Genomic DNA, 22,994 nt, shown 5'->3' with positions numbered 1-22,994 from the left:
AAAGCCTTCTTTCCTTAACCAATTGGAAATCAAAGAATCTCTGAATCCACCTACGACCTGTAAGCCTCCACTTTAAGATATCCTGCCTTTTGGGGCCAAACCAATATATAACCTCCATGTATTAGTTTACAATTTTTCCTGTAACTTCAGCTTCCCTGAAATGTAACCCTGCCTTTAAAAACTATTATTTATAAGCCATAGAGGAGTTTCAGGTCTTGAGCATTAGCTGCCCATTCTCCTTGCTTGGTGCCATGCAATAAATGCCTTCTTTTTCTCATTGCAAATCCTGGTTGTCAGTGTTTGGCTTTGCTGCAATTGGTGAGCAGACCCAAGTTCAGTTTGGTAACAATCACTTGAGAAAAGTTTTATTAACCACCACTTTCACTCCTATATACTATTCTAAACCATATGAAACCACTGTTTTTGAAGATCAAAAACAATTGAACATTGGTAATTACATAAACATCTGACCCCTGAATGATGTGGGAAGTTAGGAACCCTGATTCCTCACACAGTCAAAAATTCACGTATAACTTGACTCTCCCAAAACTTAACTATTAATAGCCTACTGCTGACTGGAAGCCTTACAGATAACATCAATAGTCAATTAACACATATTCTGTATGTTATATATATTATACACTATATTCTTACCATAAAGCAAGCCAGAGAAAAGAAGATGTTATTAAGAAAATCATAATGAAGAGAAAATATATTCACTATTCATGAAGTGGAAATGGATCATTATAAAGGTCTGCATCCTTGTCAGCTTCAAGGTAAGCAGGTTGAGGAGAAGGAAGAGGAGAGGTTTGTCTTGCTGTCTCAGGGGTGGCTGAGGCAGAAGAGGTGGAGGAGATGGAAGTGGACGCAGGCACACTTGGTCTAACTTCACAGAAATACATCGTAATTTCTGTCTTTTTTGCTTTTTCATTTTTCTAAAAATGTTTCTATACATTACCAATCTTCTACAGTTTGCTTTAGTTTCAGTGCCCATATCATAGATGGGTCAGTGTTGCAAAAGAAGTCTGATGTGGTTTTGAATAATCAGAACCCTCTGCTAATGTCAATTTCTTTTCTGGCATTGCTGCTTCTACATTTTCTTCCTCATTGTCTGGCACTGGTTCAGAAGTACTCATCTCCATCAGGTAGTCTTCTGTTAATTCCCCTGGTGTTGTGTCTATAAGCTCTTGAGTTTCTCAAAGATCCGTATCTTAAAACCCTTCATCCCCTTCCCCTCTTTGCCATATCCACAATCTCATGATTTCCTTGACTGGCTCTGTCATAAATCCTGTGAAGTCATGCACAACATCTGGGCACAGTTTTCTCCAGCAGGAATTTATTGTTTCAAGTTTGATGGTTTTCATGGCTTTTTCTATAACAATGATGGCATCACAATCCTTCTAGACTTTCACGATGTTCTATCAGGGTTCTCTTCAACAGTACTGACAACCCTTTCCATAGAGTACTGGGTGTAACGAGCCTTAAAGATCCTTATGACCCCCAATCTATAGACTGAATTAGAGACGCTGTGTTTGGAGGCAAGTTGACCACTTTGATGCCTTCAGTGTTGAACTCATGGGGCTCTGGGTTGCAAAGGGCACTGTCCAATATCAAAAGAACTTTCAAAAGAAATCTCTTACTACCAGGATACTTCTTGACTTCAGAGACAAAGCATGAATGTAATCAATCCAGAAAAAACGGTTCTTTTTGTCCAGGCCTTCTAGTACAACCAAGAGACCAGCAGCTGGTACCTATCTTTTGCCTTGGTGATTAGCAGCTTTCTAAGGACAGTCCTAATCATCAACTTGACTGCATTAGGCACAAAACAATAGAGTTGGCCTATCCCTTTCTTGTCGTGGCCCATTTCTAGGGACGAGGAATGAACACAGAGACAAAGAGACACAGACACACAAAGACGGTACAAGATTGCAGCGCCTTTCTGCCGCAGTTTCTTTATTTATAACACAGTCTGTTTGGCAACTGTCCCACCGCAATTTCTTTGTTCCCACACTGTCCTGACTCAACACGTCCCTGTTCCTTGTTGTTTCGTCTCCAGAGAGCAGATGTTTGCATCTCAACTCTCTAGCCCCTCCTGTTTTCAGATCAGGGCGCCCTGGACTCGCGTTCAAGCCCACAGGCGTATTCTGAGAAAAACAACAAGAAACCATTCCCAGACAAAATATCCTCTACACTTTCTGCCTTAAACTCTGGTGCTCACTTATCTTCTTTACTAAAAGATGTCCTTTTTGGTTATTTTTAACAGAATAGGGCACTGCCCTATTAAAAACCTGTTCAGGCAGATATCCTTTCTCCTGAACGATTTTCTTAATGACATCTGGGAACTTGTCTGCTGTCTCTCGATTGGCAGAAACTGCTTCTCCTGTTATCTTGACATTTTTTAAGCCAAGCCACTTTCTAAAATTATCAAACCATCCTTTGCTGGCGTAAAATTCTCTAGTTTTAAATCCTTCACCTTCCTTTTGCTTTAATTTGTCATACAATGACTTCACTTTTTCTCGAATCACATTAGAGTCTACAGGTATACCATTCTCACAGCAACCCTGCACCCACATAAAAGCTGCATTTTCAATATTAGATAAAAAGGTATTTCACAAAATGTGCAAGGTTTTCACAACTGCTGGCATGGCTGCAATGACGGCTTCACGGATTTTCTTTTTCTACAACGATCTTTATGCTGTCTTCATCTTGAAATAGCGGGCAACCACAGCTGCAGATCTCAATCTAAGGTACATATCAAGCAATTCAACTTTTTCTTGGGATGTCATGACTTTGCTTCTTGGGAGCACTTTGTATGGGTCCAATGGTGTTATTCAAGGTTTACAGTATTGCACTAAATATGATGAAAAATACACAGGAACCTCAAGAGACTACTTTTTATTATGATATGTGATTTACTGGGGAGATAAACTGCTCATGTGGAGATCATTAGCATTTTAAGCAGACACTGGCAACACCTGAACTCACTGCAACAGTAACAGAAGGTAGCTACAAAATTAGTCCAGTAGCACAGTATGGACTACGGTTAGTTTTATGCTGTTTGGACTTAATAGTACATCTTTACGTTTTTTACATTTCTCTTAAGTGTGAATGGCATCACGTATAGTCTGTATGTCTAACTTTTGATGAATTTTAACTTTTTATAATAGATTTTGTGTATATTTCATGGTAGTAAATGATAAAATAGGCTAGTATCTACATATATTTTATGCATTTATGGCATACCTTTTTCTTAATTTTCTCAAGTTTCACAATTGTTTGCAAGTTTTTTCAAACTGTCACAATGTCCAAAAAGTTTTCCAATATATTTATTGAAAAAATATGCATAGAAGTGGACCCATGTAGTTCAAAGGTCAACTGCATATAATAAACTCTTAACCTGTACACCAAAAGACACATAGAAGAATGTTCACAAAAGCACTGTTTGTAACAACAAAAATAGTTGAAAACAACCCAAATTCCCTAATCACAGAATGGATAAATTATGGTACACTCATACAATGGAATCCTACAAAAAGTAAAGAAAAAAAGCAAATTATACCCTTAAATATGGATGATACTCAAAAAACTTAATGTGGAAAAGAGAGGGTATTAGCTCTGGTTGCCATAACAAAATGCCATACACTAGGTGGCTTAAATAATAGAAATTTATATTCTCACAGTTCTGGAGGCTGTAAGTTCAAGATTAAGGTGCCAGAATGGTTGTTTTCAGAGAGCGCTCTCTTCCAGTCTCATAGATCACCACCTTCTCACTCTGTCCTCACATGGCAGAGTGAGAGGCAAATGAAAGCCCTACAGGGTCCCTTCTTAAAAGGGCACTAATCCCATGATGAGGGTCCCACCCTCATGACCTCATTTAAACTTAATTATTTCCCAAAGGCTTTATCTCCAAATACCATCAAATTGGGAGTTGGGCTTCAACACATTAAGGGGCTTTTTTTCTTAAAAAAAAAAAAAAGCATAAACCCGTAAGGATGAGGAGAATGGGAAAGGAAGATAAGAACAACAAAATTTTGAAAGTGGTTGAATGAGTGGTAAAGTATTGAGTAGACCTTTGAAAATTTAATCCTAAATTGGTTGAGAGGAAAGTCTAAGAACAAACTCAACTGGTATCACAAAATAGCCAAAGGCTCAGGAATTGGTGCTTTTAGCTACTTCTGGAAGTGAGGATCAAGAGAAGAAAGTAAAATAAGGACTGACTATAAGTCTGTTTAAAAAGCAGAAGGATCACGGGCAAAGGACTCAAATAGACATTTTTCCAAAGATATATAAATGGCCAATAAGCACAAGAAAAGATACACAACACATCACTAGTCATGAAAGAAATGCAAAGAGAATGTAAAATGGTATAGCCACTGTGGAAAAACGGTATGACAATTCTTCAAAAAAAATTAAACGCAGAATTACCATATGATCTAGCAATTCCACTTCCAGGTACGTATCCAAAAATAAAAGCAGGAACCTGAACAGATATTTGTACATCTATTCTCACAGCAGCATTATTCACAATAGCCAAAGGGTGGAAACAATGCAAGTGTCCACTGATGAATGGATAAACAAAATATGATATTTACACAAATACAGTGGAATATTATTTAGCCTTAAAAAGGATGGAAATTTTGGCACATACTACAACATGGGTGAATTTTGAAGACATTATGCTAAGTGAAATAAACCAGTCAGAGAAGGACAAATACTCCACGATTCCTCCTATATGAGGTTCCTAGAGCAGTCAAATTCACAGAGACAGAAAGTAGAGGTGGTTGCCAGTGGTGAGGAGAAGGGGAGAATGGAGAGTTAGTGTTTAATGTATACAAAGTTTCTGTTGGGTAAGATGAAAAAGTTCTGGAGATGGATGTCAGTGATGCTGGCACAAGTGATAGACTTAATGCCACAGAACTGTACACTTAAAAATAGTTAAAATGGTAAATTTTATGTTATATATATTTTACTACAATAAAACAATTATAACCTTTTCATATGGTACTAAGATATATTAAAATGACAGGAAATAACAGGATACAAAGGTAGTATGACGAACTGGCATACTAGCATCTAGGAACTGAGACAATTCAATGGGTCTGGAATATTGAAAAACAGCCCTTTCCTCCTGGGTAACAAAGAAATGAATGAAGTGATTCCTGTAATTACATCAGGCTTCAAGCAAGGCAGGAAAGATGTAAATGCTTCTCAGCACAACATAGGTGGGTCTAGTGCAGTGGTCCCCAACCTTTTTGGCACTAGGGACCAGTTTCACAAGACAATTTTCCTGTGGTGGGGGGGATGGTTTCAGGATGATTCAAGGGCATTACATTTATTGTGCAGTCAAACCTCTCCGCTAATGATAATCTGTATTTTCAGCCACTCCCCAGCACTAGCATCACCACCTCAGATTATCAGACATTAGATTCACATAAGGAGCACACAACCTGGATCCCTCGCATGCTCAGTTTACAGTAGGGTTCGTGCTCCTATGAAAATCTAATGCCACTGTTGATGCGGCAGGAGGCAGAGCTCAGGCGGTGGTGCAAGCAACAGGGAGCGGCTATAAAGACAGATTAAGCTTTGCTTGCTCACCTGCCAGTTCCTAATAGGCCACGGACCTGTAGTAGTCCATGGCTCAGGGTTTGGGGGCTTGCAAGTCTAGTGGGCTTTACGTAAATTCTATTCACACACAATTAAGACAATAACCTAAGAAAAATAAATGGTTTGCTTCTTGAGTTTTGTTACTTTACAGACGACTTAGGACATGGAACCAGCTTGATCACAGGTCTCATTGGTAGACAGACTGCTCAAATAGGAGCACTATCTTTTTTTTTTTTTTTTAAAGAGACAGAGTCTAGCTCTGTTACCCAGGCTGGAGTGCAATGGCACGATCATAGCTCAACGCAGCCTTAAACTCCTGGACTCAAGCAATCTCTTGCCTCAGCTTCCCAAAGTGCTGGGAGTACAGGCACCACACCTGGCTTTGAAGCACTCACTTTTACTTTCATTCATGCTAGCACCCCACCTCTCCAGAGTCTAATGATAACCAGATAGAGAAAAAAATAACTGAGCAGAGGAGAGTATCACTGGCTCTTCTCAAGAAGCATTATTCGACTGTGCAAAATACAAGTAGGATTCAAGAATAAATATCTCCTTTTGTGGAGAGCATGTGAGGGATGACATCATCAGACTTAAACACGTGAAGAAGGGGCACGATGTGGCACATAGGCATGATCTGGTCCTGTTCTCTTTAACCTCATCTCCTGCCACTACACCGTGTAATCACTCAGCTTGCCGTCTTGTTATTCCTGAACACATCATTTGAGAGACTGTGAACCTCTTTCTCCCTAAAACATTCTTTCCTCTGCTTTTGTCATAACTCTCCCTTATCTCATTCAGCTCTCCTCTCAAATGGCAGGTCCTGAAAGAGGCTTTCCCTGATGATCCTATCTAATACTGCCTCTCCCCCATCACTCTTTATCCCCTTACATTGTTTCATTTTTCTTCGTAGACTTATCACAATCTTACACGATTTGTTTATTTTCTACCTCCTATTACTAGAATGTAAACTCATAGGGTATGGGTGACATCTGTCTTCCTCATCACTATATTACTACTGCTTCTAACAGGGTCACACAAACAAAAAATAAACACTTGGTGAAGGAATATGGGCAGGGAAAGAGAGAAGAGTGCAACAGTGAAACAAGTCAGGTAGCATCCGGAAAGGCTACTCCTCTTCTCATAGCCCTAAGTTTAAAAGTGCCTCCTTCACTTGGAGTCTAAGAAAACATCTGTTAGCTAGAATTGGCCTTTATTCCCCTTACACTACAATACCCTTCCAAGAGTTGCCTGGTCCTTCAGGAAAGAAAGTTGTTTATCTATAGTTCAAAGGATCTGAGAAGGGAAAGCCAACAGTGCAGAATGGGTGAGGAAAGTGTAATTTATCCTAAAATGAGAGACTGACATAAAAAGAGGCTGGAAGGGGACTGGCCCCTCTAGGTGGTCCACAACTCAGAATCACCTTGGATTATCAGCAGCAGTGAAGAAATCCATAATCCACAAGTACAGAGAAGACTCTTAAGTGATAAAGACAAGAATGAAACCTGACTTTTCTAACAAAAATTAGCAAAGCTTTCCCTTTGGAATGAGAAGAGAGAGGGACCCTCATACACTCAGGTTACATATGTTAAGTTTAATTTTGTAGAAAAGAAAGTCATATATAGAGCAAAAAAAAAATATGCAAATTATTAATGTTCTATTGACATATAATAATTAATGTATTTTTAAAAATTTTAACAAGAGTGGCCAGACATTAAACTTTGGTTATCATAGAGCCATAAATGCTTGATAAATCAATCCACCACAGCTTCAAAGTATTCATTTTGTGTTTTTAATGTCCAAAAGGTACATATTCTTCTTTGGGACATTCTGGAAGGAAAAATAAAGACTAGAGGAAACACACTAAATGTCAATAATTATCTGAGTATGGTGGAATCAAGGATGACCTTAGTGATATTAATGCTTAAAGATTTTCCACATAATCACAAAAAAGAAACTTATTTAAAATTTAAAACAATAAATAATTTAACAATCAAAAACTTTGCTAAAGAATATAATATAGCCACCTTACATTACATAGGCCTTCTTCCTGTTTAGAAAAGCCATAGAATGACCTATAATACTGTTCTATTTATAACACCTCCCCCAAAACCAAAAATCACCGTAATTTTAAACATTTTATTTCCTCCTTACAACTTAAAGCTCAACAGGTTTAATCTTAATTTTTAAGAAGCAAGTCTTCAGGCATATTCCACACAAAAATTGTGACTGTATTAGAATTTCAGTTTTTCAACAATCCTTTGATATGAGGAATACCTTGAATTAAGATCTATTATGGCACATGTTGAGGACTGCATATTACAGTGAACCACTCCTTATATTAATCACCTCAGAAGCAATCCAAAATTATATAGAGAAAAAAATTATATCTATTGAAAGTTAATAAAGAGGGAATAATGGTGATAGATGTTAATTAGCTTGATTGACCCATTTCACAATGTATACATATATGAAAACATCACATTGTATGCTATAAATATATACAATTTTTATTTGTCAACTATACCTTAATAACAAAATTTTTAAAACATTTTTAAAAGGCAAAATAGTAGGCCGGGCACGGTGGCTCACGCCCGTAATCCTAGCACTCAGGGAGGCCAAGGCGGGTGGATTGCTCAAGGTCAGGAGTTCGAGACCAGCCTAATCGAGCAAGAGCAAGACCCCGTCTCTACTAAAAATAGAAAGAAATTAGTCAGACAACTAAAAATATATAGAAAAAATTAGCCGGGTATGGTGGCACAGGTCTGTAGTCCCAGCTACTTGGGAGGCTGAGGCAGTAGGATCGCTTGAGCCCAGGAGTTTGAGGTTGCTGTGAGCTGGGCTGACGCCACGGCACTCACTCTAGCCAGGGCAACAAAGCGAGACTCTGTCTCAAAAAAAAAAAAAAGACAAAATAGTAGCCCCTTGTTTGCCTACCCAACATCTACTCCTCTCTTCCATCTTTCCAACAGAGTATCAGTTTTATTTCCGTTTCTACCCTCATCTTCAGCTCTAAGGCTGGATTCTGATTAGGGTAAGCTATTATTAGTCTTGGATAGGTCTAACCAGACTGAAGGAAAAGACGTATTCCAGGATTGCAGGAACAGATCACCTCTCTTTGTGAATTGAACTGATGACCACTGATTTCAAGGAGAAAATCAGCCTTTGGAGAATAGTAATTCTGTGAAGAGTAAAGCAGAGACAGAGAAACTGGATCTATGATAAAGTCATTGATCTGCTGGATCAAGTAATTTTGGAATCTGTCTACTACTCTGCACTTCCTATAATGTACCCTAACATAGTTCTTTTTAAGCATTTGAGTCAGGCTACATAAAATCAAATTTATGTAGACAAAAGCATTCTAACCAATATGGAAGAAAACCAAATCATCTGGAATTTTCTTCTTGGAAAAAAAGCTGAAACACCATGTGTTAATATGTGTTAACACCTTAATACTTAGAACTGTTGACAATTATATCTTGATCACAGAAATAAAGTTAACAATCCCATCTGCTACACTGTCTTAAAAGTCACTAAAAAAAGTCATCAGTAAACATGGATGCATCTTTCTCAAGGATTTTGTAAAAAGAAAAAAAGAGTTATACATACTTTTAATACTCTATTTTTTATGGGAAAAAAGGAAAGAACAATCTTAGAGTTCCTCCTAAGAATGTCTGCATTTGGTTGACAATCAGATACAGTTTATAAGAAAATTGAGGCAACTCATGTATATTACAGTTTGAAAATTTTCCTGCATGCATATACAAACATAATCTTTTATACCAGTGGGAACAACTAAGACAATTCATACAAAGAAAAACTACTTTATTAAAGTAATTCACCACAGGATATGCCATGGTACATTAATAGCACAGGAATCATAATCCAAGGTTGTTACTTTTTCTTGTTTGATAGCTATGTAAAAATATATCTGGTTTATAAAAATGTAAGTCTCAGTCATTTACAGTAATACAAAAATATATTGTCAGGCAAATATTAAAAGACTAAAGATTACTGTTGCCAAGTAGCAGTGGCTAAGCATCAATTTAAAAAGAGAAACCAAGAAAAACATTTGAACTTAGGCAGTCATAGCCCAAGCATACAGAAGGCAACAACAAAAGGGGATGCATTCTGAGTCCACCCTTGAATTCTTAATGTATGACTCTAGCAGAATGAACCAAAACTTCAGTTTAGCAAAACAGGTGTGTGACTTCATATGTCTCACACATAACAGCTTGGAGGCACGATCAAATCTAAAAATCTATTACAGTATGAAATGGAAATCTGCATTGTTAAAGGGTAGAGATGAACACATAAGGTGTTATATCATGAGGGAGGATAAATGGGGAATGAAAATCCAGTGCATAGAGGAAATTTGTTGGCAAATGGTTAAACAATTTTCAAATCACTCAATGTTAAGCCATTATTGTTAGACTCAAACCTCAGCATCCTATCAGGGTATGGTTTGAGTCTAGTCACACCCCTAGATATTACTTAATAAATTTAACTCACAATTGTCTTACTGGATATGTATTTCTTAGAGACTTATTCCAACTTACAAACAGCTGAAGTAGCAGTTATTCCATTACTTCTGTGCTAAAGGCATGGGTTTTTAAGTATTTTTTTTTTTAAGGCATGGGTTTTTAAAACCTTTATTTCGTGAAGGACTAAATTTTAAGAGTTGGAAGTAAATTTAGGAAGTCAATTCTAATCCAACTCTATTTCAAGCTAGCAGACTCTAAAGGAATGCATTTAGCAAAGATTTACTGATTTTACTAAAAGTTCGAGACTCAGTGTTGACTTCTGGGGGTGATACAAATAAATCTAAAACCTGATACCGAAGGCCTGTTTCACAGCCTGGATTGCTCTTCCCCCAGATATCTCCAAGGCTGGCTTTCTTACCTCCTTCAAGTCTCTGCTCAAATGCCACCTTCTCAGTGAGAATTTACCTGACTACTCTATTTTAAATTGTCATCTTCACACACCCTATCACTCTTTCTTGCCTTACTTTTCCCACAGCATTCATTATTATCTGGCATGCTATAATATGGCTTACTTCTTATTAGTTCTGTCTATGCCCCTCCCACAAGAGCAAGAGCAGAAGTTATGTTTGTTCATCTCAAGATTTTATAACAGTGCCTGCACATGGTAGGCATGAAATAATTATCTGCTGACAAACTGACTGAAGGAATCTACCCTCGAACAGGTTATAGTCTAATGGAGAAAGCAAATATATAAATAAATTATCTTAAGTTATTCCTGAAAGACAAAAATACACACACAACAAACTCCAACTTATAAAATACATGGAAACAACTTCTGGCATCCCACTTCTGCATGGTCGGTGACCACCAGATTCCTCTTTTTATACTTCCTTACTCCCTGTCCCCAGTAGTCCTGTCACTCATGCAGTGGCCAAAAATGCCACAAGAGCTGCCACTGCTGCCAGAATTGCCTCTTCCCATATTAACTTTCACTGCTACCTACTGAGTGAAGGTAAAAAATATTTCTGTTCCCACAGTTGGACAAGAGAAAAATATATTTCTGGATTTACACATTAAATTCATTTTTCTGCGGGTAAATTCTACACTACAGGAGTGGTTATATTGACATTATAGATGAGCCAAGAAACCTACTATTTGAATATTGCTTAATTATTAAGTTTAGATACAGAAAAATAAATTTTTTTTTTTTTTTTTTTTGGACAGTCTCACTCTTTTTGCCTGGGTTAGAGTGAGTGCCGTGGCGTCAGCCTAGCTCACAGCAACCTCACACTCCTGGGCTCAAGCAATCCTTCTGCCTCAGCCTCTAGAGTAGCTGGGACTACAGGCACATGCCACCATGCCCGCTAATTTTTTCTATATATTTTTAGTTGTCTGATTAATTTCTTTCTATTTTTAGTAGAGACGGGGGTCTCTCTCTTGCTCAGGCTGGTCTCGAACTCCTGAGCTCAAACAATCCGCCCGCCTTGGCCTCCCAGAGTGCTAGGATTACAGGCGTGAGCCACCACACCCGGCCTCAGAAAAATAAATTTTTGAATTCTATTTCACTATTGCAACATACCTTTACTACACTGCAAATCAATAGCACTGGCAAAATGGTGAAAAGACAAATTCCTAAAGCCTAGTACTATATTTTAAGCAAAGGAGTACAATGTAAAATTAATGGCATTTTTTTCACTCACAAGGATCAATTATAATTGTATACTGGATTAAAGAACGATGTAGAATTCTTAAACAGAGCATTAGCATTTGAGTTAAACTAAATTAAAACCACACAGGAAAAGTAGAAAATATTCTTTATCGCTAGCAAAAGCAAAACAACTTAAGGAAATGAAGAATAAGCTCAAGATTTCTCACTTCAACTAACACCTCCACAGATTGCATTATCATTTTAGGCAAACTGACATTTTCACATTTAATTTTTAATGGCAAGAATGATTTCCATCTGGGACTCATATGCTTAAAAGTGTTAGCCTTGGCACAATTTCAAAACTGAATTGGAAGTTCATTTCTGGCTATAAGCAAAATGCCCCACTGCAACACAACAGTTACATCTCACATTAATCCTGCCACTGGGAGCCCAGTTTTCTGTGTTTTACCTGCTGGTGACTTTTGCCCTCAGATAAGCACATAAGTCATCTTTCTCGATCATCAATAAACTACTTATTTTACTACCTTAAAGCCTTCTCACTTACCAATATTAAACAATATTTACACTTCTAAAAGTTTTACAAATATTACTATTCTTCATAAGTGTAAGGAAACTGGGGAAAATTCCCTTACGTAGAAAAATGCCAAGCCAGAAGCTGAAGTCTTAACTTTCCGGTATAGAATCACAGTTCTAATTTCTCAATTACAGATGTGGCCAGTTATTTAGACAATAAATAATTTACAGCCAGCAGGTAAAAAGCCCGATAAAAATATTAGGTCCTCACTTATCCTTCTCCTTCATAAAGAGACATCTGACAGTCACAGCAGGCAGTTGATCACGTATGGAAACATACAGGACAGTACAAAGCGTGCAGTTATCAAAACGCAGGAAGCCAAAGTTCCGGCGCTATGAGAGGATTACAGTGGAAAACAGCAGCCCGTCCGTCCATAGGAGAACAGAAAGAAGTCCACCTGGAAAGGCTGGGTGTCAGGGAGGTGGGGCGGCGAGAGGGACGAGCTCTGCACCGTCTTCCTCCCCCCGGGCTAAGTGAAGCCGCGGGCGGCAGGAAGGCAAGAGCGCCGGGTGGGCTCGCGGGGCTGGGTCGCAGGTGGGCTGAGGCTGCCGGACCGGCGAGGGCCTCGCCCGAGCAGCCAGGAAGCCACCCAGCCCACAGACGGGCGGAGGAGCAGCCTGGCGAGAGCCACGTCGGAGGCTGAGCGCGCGGCGGGGAGGCGGGCACCTTGCTCACACCCACCGGGAGGCTGACAGTCTGGAAGCTCGAGGCGGCCGGGGCGCGAGAAGGGCCGCAGCGCGCCGGAGGGGGTCGCTCTGAGGAAGCCGCGCTGGGCGCTGCCCGTCGCCAACGACTCCCCCTCGCCCAGATCGGCGGCGGCTGGATACTCACGTAGGGCTGGTAGAACTTCGAAAGCCGCGGCTTCCCGTGGTTGTTGAAGATGAGGATCGCCTTGATCATGGCTGGGCCGGGCCGACCAGGTGGACGCTGGGGGCCAGGGCGGGGGCGGGCGCGCGAGCCTCGCCTCGGGATCTCGCCGGCGATCTTTCCCCACCCGCCCCCTCCCGCACGCGCGCGAGCGCGCTCCCGAGCCGCTGGGCGGAGCCCGGGAGGGGCGGGGCTTGGGCGGGGCAGGAGCGGAAGGAAGCGGAAACGTTTCCAGGTCCGAGCCCACTCGTCTGAGGGGCGCCCGTGCACTCGGCGGGGTGCGGGGGTATTGCTCATGGCCGCCCTTCCTAGGTTTTTTGCTGCAGAAAAACAGTAAATATGATATTAACTGTCAGGGGTCTGCGACAGTTTGGGTATGGAGGACTAGTAGGAAACTCCAACTTTCACTGTTGGGTTCAGTCCCCTATTTCGGCGCCTCCTTTGCGACGCTCCCAAGATCAAAGCCTGCCCGCTGCACGCGCTCAGCCGCCACTTCCGGTCCCGCTTCCCAGCGAGCAAGATGGCGGAGGAGCAAGAATCTGTGTTGCAGCTACTTCCCTCAAGTGCCGCTGGCGGCGAAGGACTTACGGACGTCTCCCCAGAAACAGCCACTCCGGAACCCCCTTCTTCCGCTGCAGTCTCCCCGGGGACAGAGGAACCTGCTGGAGACACCAAGAAAAAAAGTAATTTTGAGAGCAGTTTCTGGGCAGAGAGGCGGGGGTTCGGATTGCATCCGACCAGGGGTGGCGGCCAGCAAAGCAAAATTGAGGAGGGTTCGTCCCAGACATGCATTTTTAACCAGTCCTCAGAAGAGTGAAAGTGCACTTTCCAATTTTCCAAATCTCTGAGTTGAATTTCTCTCAAAGTCATTTCTGGCTTGGTTAGGTGTCCTATAGATGTTGTGCCCCGTATTTGGCTGCCACACCAGTTTTTACACTGTATTTTAATGTTCCTTTGAGTTGGCCAGACTGTTAGCTCTTCGAATGAGGGAGCTGAGTGGGATTTCGGTAGTTCCATGTACTAAACACAGGAGCTAATTATTCAAATAATAATTTACGGTGGTGTAGGGATGGTCAGTGGCAAAGCCTGAATTAGAATTCACGCCTTCAGACTACTTCGCTTGCCCACCCCCATTGAGTGTAAATTTACTCCTTGAACCAAAAACCTGAAATCTTAACCAATATGAAGAATCTAAGGGAAAACCAAAGGCATAAGCATTGCCTTAATAAGAAAAAAAAAACCATTGTGGAATCTTTGTAAGGGAGTTATTTCATTGCTTGAACTAGCTGTCTTCAAGTCTTTATTGCTTGAGAACTAGTATGCCATTGTAAAATACAGAAATTTCTAAAGTTAACTATTTTGAAGCACACTATGTAGAGTTAGAGTTGCCTATGGAAAAAAGCGGCAAATAAACATCTATTTCAAATGTTTTCCAAATTTTGATGTATATTGATTCCAATATACCATAAGCACGAGCGTACTTTCAAAGGGTTTGTTGTTTTAAGGTCTAACAGTCTTAGTCAAAAGCTTATTACTTGACCCTGATAATATAATAACTGTGTCAAACGGAGGCCAAAAAGCAGTGTCTTACATCCCATCTGTTGTCTGAGGGCATGTTTTCTTTGGTCTGCACAATATTTTTTGCAACTTGAGCTGTCATTTAAAATTCAGATTTTTATTTTTTGGCTCCTGTTAGCTTTTGAGTTCGCCTCCCCAATGTAAAACTTAGGGTCTAGCTATTGATTTCCTACCCTGAAATTGCTGTCATTTGTTGAGGATAGTCTGATGAAAGAAGCTTAACTATTAACATTTCATGTGCTTCACATTTTTTTAATCTACAGAAGAAAAATTGTTTGAACAGACCAGAGTTTTGGCCCTGGGGGCACATTTGGTCACCTAGGGGAGCTACTGAACATACCAGTGCCAAGGCCCTACTTCCAGAAAGATTTTGATTTGTGTGGACACCTATATTTTACGTATTCCCCCAGTTGATTCTAATGTGTAACCAGACTTAAGAACTACAAGCAGATCACCTTTAAAATTTAAAAGGAGAGTGCAGCTATAATTAAAATACTTTTCCTTCTCTAGCTTCTTGCCCTCCCTTTCTTCTTCCTTCAGTAGTACATCTCATAATATTTCTGTCTCATTTTCTTGAAATGCCTAATTGCATTAACTGAGTTATTTTATTGGTAGCCCCAGGGTATTGAGGGAGCAGGGAAGGGAGGTATAAAAGGCTAACCAAAAGCTTCTCTGTTATCTCCAGATTTATTCCTATTCCTAAAATAACTGAAGCTAGGGTAATTAAGTAGTTCTTTAGTAGGAAGATACTGTTTGCGTCACGTGTTTTACGTGACTTCATTTCAGGAGTAAACATGAATAAATTGATCTCTGACCCCCATTGGGTCCCAGCTTTTAATACCCAAGGAATGGGGAAAGAAGGATGTAATAGAATAAACTTTAGGGGGCAGCAGTGCACTATTTTGCTTTCAGTGTTTTTTGATTTTTATCATAGTTTTTTGGGTTTTTTTAAGCAAAATAACTTCAAGAGAAATCCTTAATTAATATTTTGAAATAAAACATAATGTCAAGAGACATATTCATAGTCTTTGGGCTTGCATATCTCTATTTTGGATCACTGAAACCTTATGCCTTGTCTCTGAAACTTTTTGTCCCCTGGTTATTGTATTTTATTGTTAATAACTTACTGCTTTAAGTTTATTGAAAATTTGGTAGTTACAAAGAACATAAGTAAAACCAAATAATTGCCTGTAATGTTAACACTGAGAAATAACGTTTTGGTACATATTATTCTATATTTATGTGAATGTTTTTGTGATTGTTTTAATGAAATTGAGATAATATACATGCTGCTTTTTATTTAGAATTTTGCTAACTTTGCTGTTAAATATGATTTTATAATGTGTTCTTTAATGGCTGCTTAATAATCTTAAGGTTCAATAAGTATGAGTTATGTGCTGGATACTGTTCTAAGCATGTATTAACTCATTTAATTCTCACAACAACCCTACGAGGTGGGTGCTATCATTCCCTTTTACAAATGGAGAAACTGTGGCATGGGGAGATTAAAAAGCTTATCCAGGTATATACATAGACACACGTACATACATACCTACATACACACATCTAGCAAGTGGTTGAGCCAGGATTTGAACCCAGGCAATTTAGAGTATGTGCTCTTTACTACATTATATGGTAGAGTATAATATCCTTGTTAGATATTTAGGTTTACCAATTTTTTTCTATAAAAATAAATGCCTAAACGAAGGTGAAATCTTTCTAACTGAATCTTTACACATCTCCTATTTTCTTAGACTAAATTCCTAGAAATGTTACAGAATCAAAGTGTATCTTTAAGTATTGGGATCTGTTAACATAATTGCTTTCCAGAAAGGGTATATACCATTTTATATTCTCAACACGAGTATGATCTACACTATTCTGATCTTTACCTATTTGGTCAGTGAAAATGGTCATGATGTTATTTTACTTTGCTGTTTTCTGCATATCTTTATTGATTAATTATTATTTCTTCTCTTTGGAAGAATCTTTAAAATGCATTTTAAAGATTAGTCCCTTGGGGAGAACTTTGTAGCATCAAGAAAAAGAAATGATGAAAAAGACTCATCATTTTTATATCTCCGATATATTAGGTTATTAAGTACGGAATGTCTGATTTCCTTAAGTACTAAGTTTGACAGTTGATATCTCTGACATTTCACTTTGATACTTTTTTGTTGTTGTTGTTTTGTTTTTTATTGTGAAGGCACCTTCTCATTCTTTCCAATGCATATTTTGGCTTATGATTATCTTTGAAAGTTTTTTTTCCAGAGCAATTTTTGTGAAACCATGGATAAGTCAAAAATTCTTGTTATTTTCTGATATGAGTTCTGTCATGAAACCAACACAGCACAGACAGCTCAAAATATCAACGAAGTGTTTGGGAAGGCTAATGAAAGCAAAGTACATCAATGGTTTTAGCAGTTCTGTTCTGGTGATTTTAATCTTGAAAATGAGCCATGTGGGTGACCTGAGACCAAGGTGGATAATTAGGAGCTTAAAGCTGTAGTGGAAGCAAATCCATTCAGTCTACATGTGAATTAGCAGCAAAGTTTGACATTACTAGTCCTATAATACTGGACTACTTCAAACAAATAAGCAAGGTAAAGAAGCTGGATAGATGGGTACCACATGAATTAAACAAGCGTCAAAAGAGAAGTAGTCTTGAAGCTTGCCTTTTTTTGCTGTCATGACATAATGACAAATTGTTTCTACATCGTTTTGTTACATGTGATGAAAATGGATGTTTTTGACAATCACAAGCACTTGGCACAATGGTTGGATAAAGATGAAGTGCTGAAACACAGTCCAAAACCGAATATTTGTTTAAAAAAAGCTAATGGTGTCTGTTTGGTGGTCCGGTGCTGGTATTATCCACTACAGCTTCATAAAACCTGGTGAGTCGATTACAGCAGATGTGTACTGCAACCAAGTGGACAAAATGATGAGGATGCTTAGGATTAAGCAGTCAAGATTGGTCAATAGAGACAGGCCAATCCTCTTGCAAGACCACATGTCACAGAAAACAACGCTGCTCAAACTACAGAACCTGGATTTGGAAACTCTTTGTCATCCACTGTATTCACCAGACCTTGCACCAACTGACCACCACTTCTTCCAGGCTTTGGACCACTTCTTGCAAGGAAAAATACTCATTTCTCAACAAGCTGTGGAAAACACCTTTTGTGATTTCATCGTCACTTGCTCTCCAGGCTTCTTTTTTGCTGGCATAAACAAGCTACCATTAAGATGACAAAACTATTGAGAGTTAGGTGCATACTTTGATTAATTGTACTGCTTCTTGTTTTACATATAATAAACTACACTTTTGATTTGAAATCAGACATTCATGTTTAATGACCTAATATCTTCAGTATCATAAATATATAACATGTATGTAGATTAAAGATTAAGGTTTTCTAAAGTCTTTTATATCACATTCTCTTTAGATGTTTCAGTGTAATTGTCAGTAATTTTTTTTTTCTTCTACAGTTGACATTCTGCTAAAGGCTGTTGGAGACACCCCTATTATGAAAACAAAGAAGTGGGCTGTGGAGCGAACCCGAACCATCCAAGGACTCATTGACTTCATCAAAAAATTCCTTAAACTTGTGGCCTCAGAACAGTTGGTATGAAACCAATGGCGATCATTTCCTATAGAAATTTGCAATATAGTTCTTATGCAGCAACAAATAACTTTTTTATAGAAATGCATATGGGTCCATAGATGTTACTTTTTTGTTATGCTCTCTTATTTCTGTATTGGTGGAATTTACTTTATGGAAACATTCTCTGGGAAATCCTGAAATGAGTTTTAAATTTGCTTTACAATGTGAACGATTTTTTTTAAACCTACTGTATCGATTGTTTTCCTCAGGAAGTCACTGAATACCCATGCAGAAAAATCTATCATAGAACATTACATTATTTGTACATTAGTACAGAATTTTCTGTAAAATTTGTTTTCATACCAGTCTTGCTTTTTTTCCCATTTTTTTCTTGAAGTAAGCAGTGAGTCTTTGCTATATATTGTGAAAGTACTAAAAGCTGTACCTATTGCATGTTCTAGTATACGTTAATGAGCACTTTATGGTGGTTGATGTAGTAGGGGTTAATACTTTAAATGTCAATGGTTTTTAATTCGGTATTTGACTACAAAAGTATGTATCAGACACCTTTATCTGCAAATAGATTACAATCCTGGGTATTATTAACTCAGCATATGAGTTGATAGGTAACTGAAGAATCACTAAGTATCTTTGAAATACAAATTAGGAATTTGTATGTGTAAGCGTTGGGGAGGGGTATATGTTTGCTGTGAACACAGGAGTGAGAACAGGTAAAATGAGTAAACTGATCATTAAAGTGGACCTGTTGGAAGTTCTTTTTGTCAGTGAGGAGCAAAGAACAGACTGATCTAAGAGTTTGGCTATAAGTGGCTCTCACAGAAGGGGCATTGGTATAAAAGTAAATGCAAGAGAGATTAATCACTAGAAGTTATCTGAGGCAAGAATGGCATAAAGCCATTCCCTGCAAGGAAAGTTGTTTGGGAAAAGTATTGGGAATAACTGATAAGAATGTCATATGGAATTTAATTGAAGAGGGAATAGCAAGAGATTTTAGTGTTGTCCACATGCACACATTGCTAAATCCTCAAAAAGCAGAGGACCTTGCCTAGAGCTCAAGTCTAAAGGGAAAAGTCAAGGGAATGAGGACATAACATTTGAGAGAAATGAGCAGAGGCTAAATCTCTACTAAAGATGCAACATGAAGAGTTGATAAGGTAGGAAAGTGGAATAGTGCCAAGTAATTTAAAGCATTAGTTTTAGAAATACAGAGAGAAAAATCTTCAGAGGTAGCAACAGTAGGCAAAAAAAGAAAAAAATGGAAAAAAGAAATGATACTATGTCCTTTATTAGTGTTAGTGTCTTAAAATTTTGTATTGTCTATTTTCAGTAATCTGAAAGGACTTGATATCAGTATGTATTTGGTTGAACCATGCAAAATTGCCATCAATCAACCATCAAAAACAATTTCATATGGGTCAAATTAAAGATTCTGTAGTGAATTTGATAATCTTTTCCTATTTAAGCAATCAGAAACATAACAGTCATTTTGTTATTAATACGTTCCTAAATTAAACTAGAACTTACATCTTCTGACTTTTATCAAGCTGCGTGTCTAGGTCCTGCTTGTAGCTAGCAAAATGGATGTTAAAGGAAAAAAGAAATGTTAGAAATTCTGGGAAGATAGTGGTATCAGAAGGCATAGTTGAATCTCTTTGATTTTCCAGAAAAACTTAACTAGATAGCCAAATTAAAAACCGATGATTAGCACTCTGGGAGGCCGAGGCGGGCGGATTGTTTGAGGTCAGGAGTTTGAAACCAGCCTGAGCAAGAGCAAGACTGCGTCTCTACTAAAAATAGAAATTAATCAGACGACGAAAAATATATAGAAAAAATTAGACAGGCATGGTGGCACATGCCTGTAGTCCCAGCTACTTGGGAGGCTGAGGCAGTAGGATCGCTTGAGCCCAGGAGTTTGAGGTTGCTGTGAGCTAGGATGACGCCATGGCACTCTAGCCCGGGCAACACAGTGAGACTCTGTCTCAAAAAAAAACAAAAACTGATGATTATTACTTGTAACAAAGCTAGGTGACAATATATCCTCACCAACCCCAAAACACATTGGTGGGGACAAACCACCGACAACCTCAGGACCTACATGATGTCAGCATCTGTGGTGAAAGAAACAGCAAGCAACACAGTTAGCATCTGATAGCACTGAGAAAATAGTAACAGGTCCTCACTGGAAAGCAAAGTGGGCCAAAGTTGAAACTAAGGGATTTTGCCCTCTGCTAAAGCAGGTGATTGCAATATGCCTGCACTAAAGAGTACTAAAGGGGCTCAAGCTCTTAAAAATAGACCCATTATGGCTCCCTTCCAGGACAGGAGCCCATAATGAAGAGAAATTATGGGAAATGAAATGAAAATTGAGCAGGATAGGAACATGAGAAATAAAGGAAAGGGAAGGACCAGATCCAGGTGGAGGGGAGAACAGAACTTGGAAAGCCCAGAATGCAGACTTCTATATTTTTGAACACTACAAAAAAACAACAGAAGAGGGAGCTCTGAAGTTGGAAAAACTAACCTGACACACCTCATTCTAGAAGTTGAAGAAAACTAATTTCACATAAAAATGAGCAACAGGAAGTATCAAGGTCAAATCCTGTACAATTTTAAAAGAAAAAATAAAAGCAGAACAGTATTCCTAAAGACAATGAAATCATGCCAGAAAAATGTGCCTACAAGTCAAAAACTGTAACTTCGTATTTCAAAACAAGCTGAAAGATACTAAGAAAATGGTACAAAATATAAAAGAACAAGATAAATCAGCATTAATAAAACTAAGAAATGAAGTTACAGCTCAGGAAAAGAATTAAAAGAAAAATTATTTCAGAAATGGATACTAAACTAGAAGGAACATAAGAACAAACAGATACTGCCTTAAAAATAGAAGGCAAAAAATATTTTGTAATTAAAAAGTAAGACAAGTTCAGAGAAAATGACATTGAGTATGAACAAAGGAGAATGAACATATGAACAAGAGTCCCAAAGCAAGGGAACAGAAGAAATACCATAAAACTATCATGCAAAGGAAATGTCTTAAGATAAAATGAAATTTGAAACTACATATTGAAAAAACATACCAAGTACCTGAGGATATCAACCTAGAATGAAGAATATCAAGACACATTCTGATAAAATTACTGGACTTGAAAGAAAAAAAATATTCTATTTTTGGAAATCTTGGAAATAAGAGGGCATGACTTACATAAGAAAATTACGCTATCATCAAACTTTGTCAGGAAAGATACTCAAGGAAAGAAAGTGTGAGATGAGGGTTTTGTATCCTACCAGTCTGACTTAATGAGGGCACAGACTATTTAGCAAATGCAAGAACTCAGGGAATACTATTCCCGTGAACCCTTGCCAGGGAATCCACTAGACAAAGAACTTCATAACAACCAAAATAACTAGAGAGACATCAACTTAAAGACTGGTAATTTAAAAACTAAATCATTTAGTAAAACTAATTTTATCTGCCCAAGTTCTTGGGTTTTACAGATTTTATTTTCATAAACCCAAGGTAACTACATCTACTTTAAAAGTAATAAATTATAAGTCACTTACAGTTTCTTCAGTGGCATTGATGATGAGAACCTGTTACTTGTACAGAGCTTTGTGGTATACAAACCCTTATGGCTTTATCTCTTTTAAACTAGCTGAATTGCTGTTTTTTTTTTTTAATCGTTTTTCCAATTGTTAACTCCAAAATCACATTGAATTCCTTTTGTTCTCTTCTCCATCTATTCTGCTGTCCATGTGAACGCTCGCATTATCTTTGTCTCCTTTGCCTACAAAGTTCTAATTGCTACTTTGTTCAACTGGTTGAATCTTGCTTATTCCTCATGTATCTCTTCCAGGAAACCTTCCCTAACCCTTTTGCTAGGCTAGGCTAATGCCACATTTCTGTGCTATATACCTCATTAGATGCACACTTCTCATCTACTTTTATATGTTTGCCTCTCCAATAGTCCGTAAGCTCATTGAGGGGAGACATTACTTTTCATAGTGCCATACCTTGTACAGTTTCTAGCACATCATAGACACTCATGAATATTTGCTGAAATAAACATTCAGAGCCCTTCCTCTAATTTATTGTAATGTGCCAAAAGAGTAAAATCAGTGTTCACTCAAAATTAAATGGCCAGGACCTAAACACAAATTACGTCTGTATTATAGGAAATTCACATTAAAATACACATTGCTTTCTGTTTTATTTCTGAGCATTTTTAAAAAATAATTTTTATTTATTTTTGAAATGGAATCTCACTATGTTGCCCCAGCTGATCTGGAACGCTTGGGCTCAAGCAACCCTCCCACCTGACCCTCCCAAGTAGCTGGGATTATAGGTGCATGTAACTGTGCCTGGCATATTTCTGAAATTTATGTTAGAACTTTAATGAGACTTAACCATGAATTGATATTTAAACATGAACTATTTTAAAATAATTTAATAATGGGTATTGAGTACATACACCAGACACTGATACTTGGTGTGTATTACCTCATTTTATCTTTCATAGCAAATTCAAAAGGTATAGGTACTATTTTTTTCAAATCTTACATATGAGGAAACAGGATGAAAAATGTTATTT

At 38.3% G+C, this 22,994-nt stretch overlaps 2 protein-coding genes across 3 annotated transcripts in view; one reads left to right on the top strand and one right to left on the bottom strand.

The window, feature by feature from the left end:
* Positions 1–13,508, bottom strand: part of AP3S1 (adaptor-related protein complex 3, sigma 1 subunit) — a 79,601-nt gene extending 66,093 nt beyond the window's left edge. Inside the window, exon 1 of the mRNA XM_012659538.1 lies at positions 13,160–13,508. Coding sequence (XP_012514992.1) covers positions 13,160–13,492 — 333 coding nt within the window. The 5' untranslated portion in view covers positions 13,493–13,508. The remainder of the gene's footprint in view (positions 1–13,159) is intronic.
* A 14-nt stretch (positions 13,509–13,522) lies between these two features.
* Positions 13,523–22,994, top strand: part of ATG12 (autophagy related 12) — a 17,933-nt gene continuing 8,461 nt past the window's right edge. The window contains exons 1-2 of one of the 2 annotated variants that reach the window (XM_012659540.1): positions 13,523–13,878; positions 18,266–18,402. In XM_012659540.1, coding sequence (XP_012514994.1) covers positions 13,716–13,878; positions 18,266–18,402 — 300 coding nt within the window. In that variant the 5' untranslated portion in view covers positions 13,523–13,715. The remainder of the gene's footprint in view (positions 13,879–18,265; positions 18,403–22,994) is intronic. The other variant, XM_012659541.1, reaches the window with a different exon arrangement.

The sequence above is a fragment of the Propithecus coquereli genome, unplaced genomic scaffold (assembly GCF_000956105.1).
Source record: "Propithecus coquereli isolate 6110/MARCELLA unplaced genomic scaffold, Pcoq_1.0 Scaffold62, whole genome shotgun sequence".
NCBI classification, from domain to species: domain Eukaryota; kingdom Metazoa; phylum Chordata; class Mammalia; order Primates; family Indriidae; genus Propithecus; species Propithecus coquereli.
Note: the sequence above shows the minus strand (reverse complement) of the source record. Positions and strands in the feature narration are given on the sequence as shown.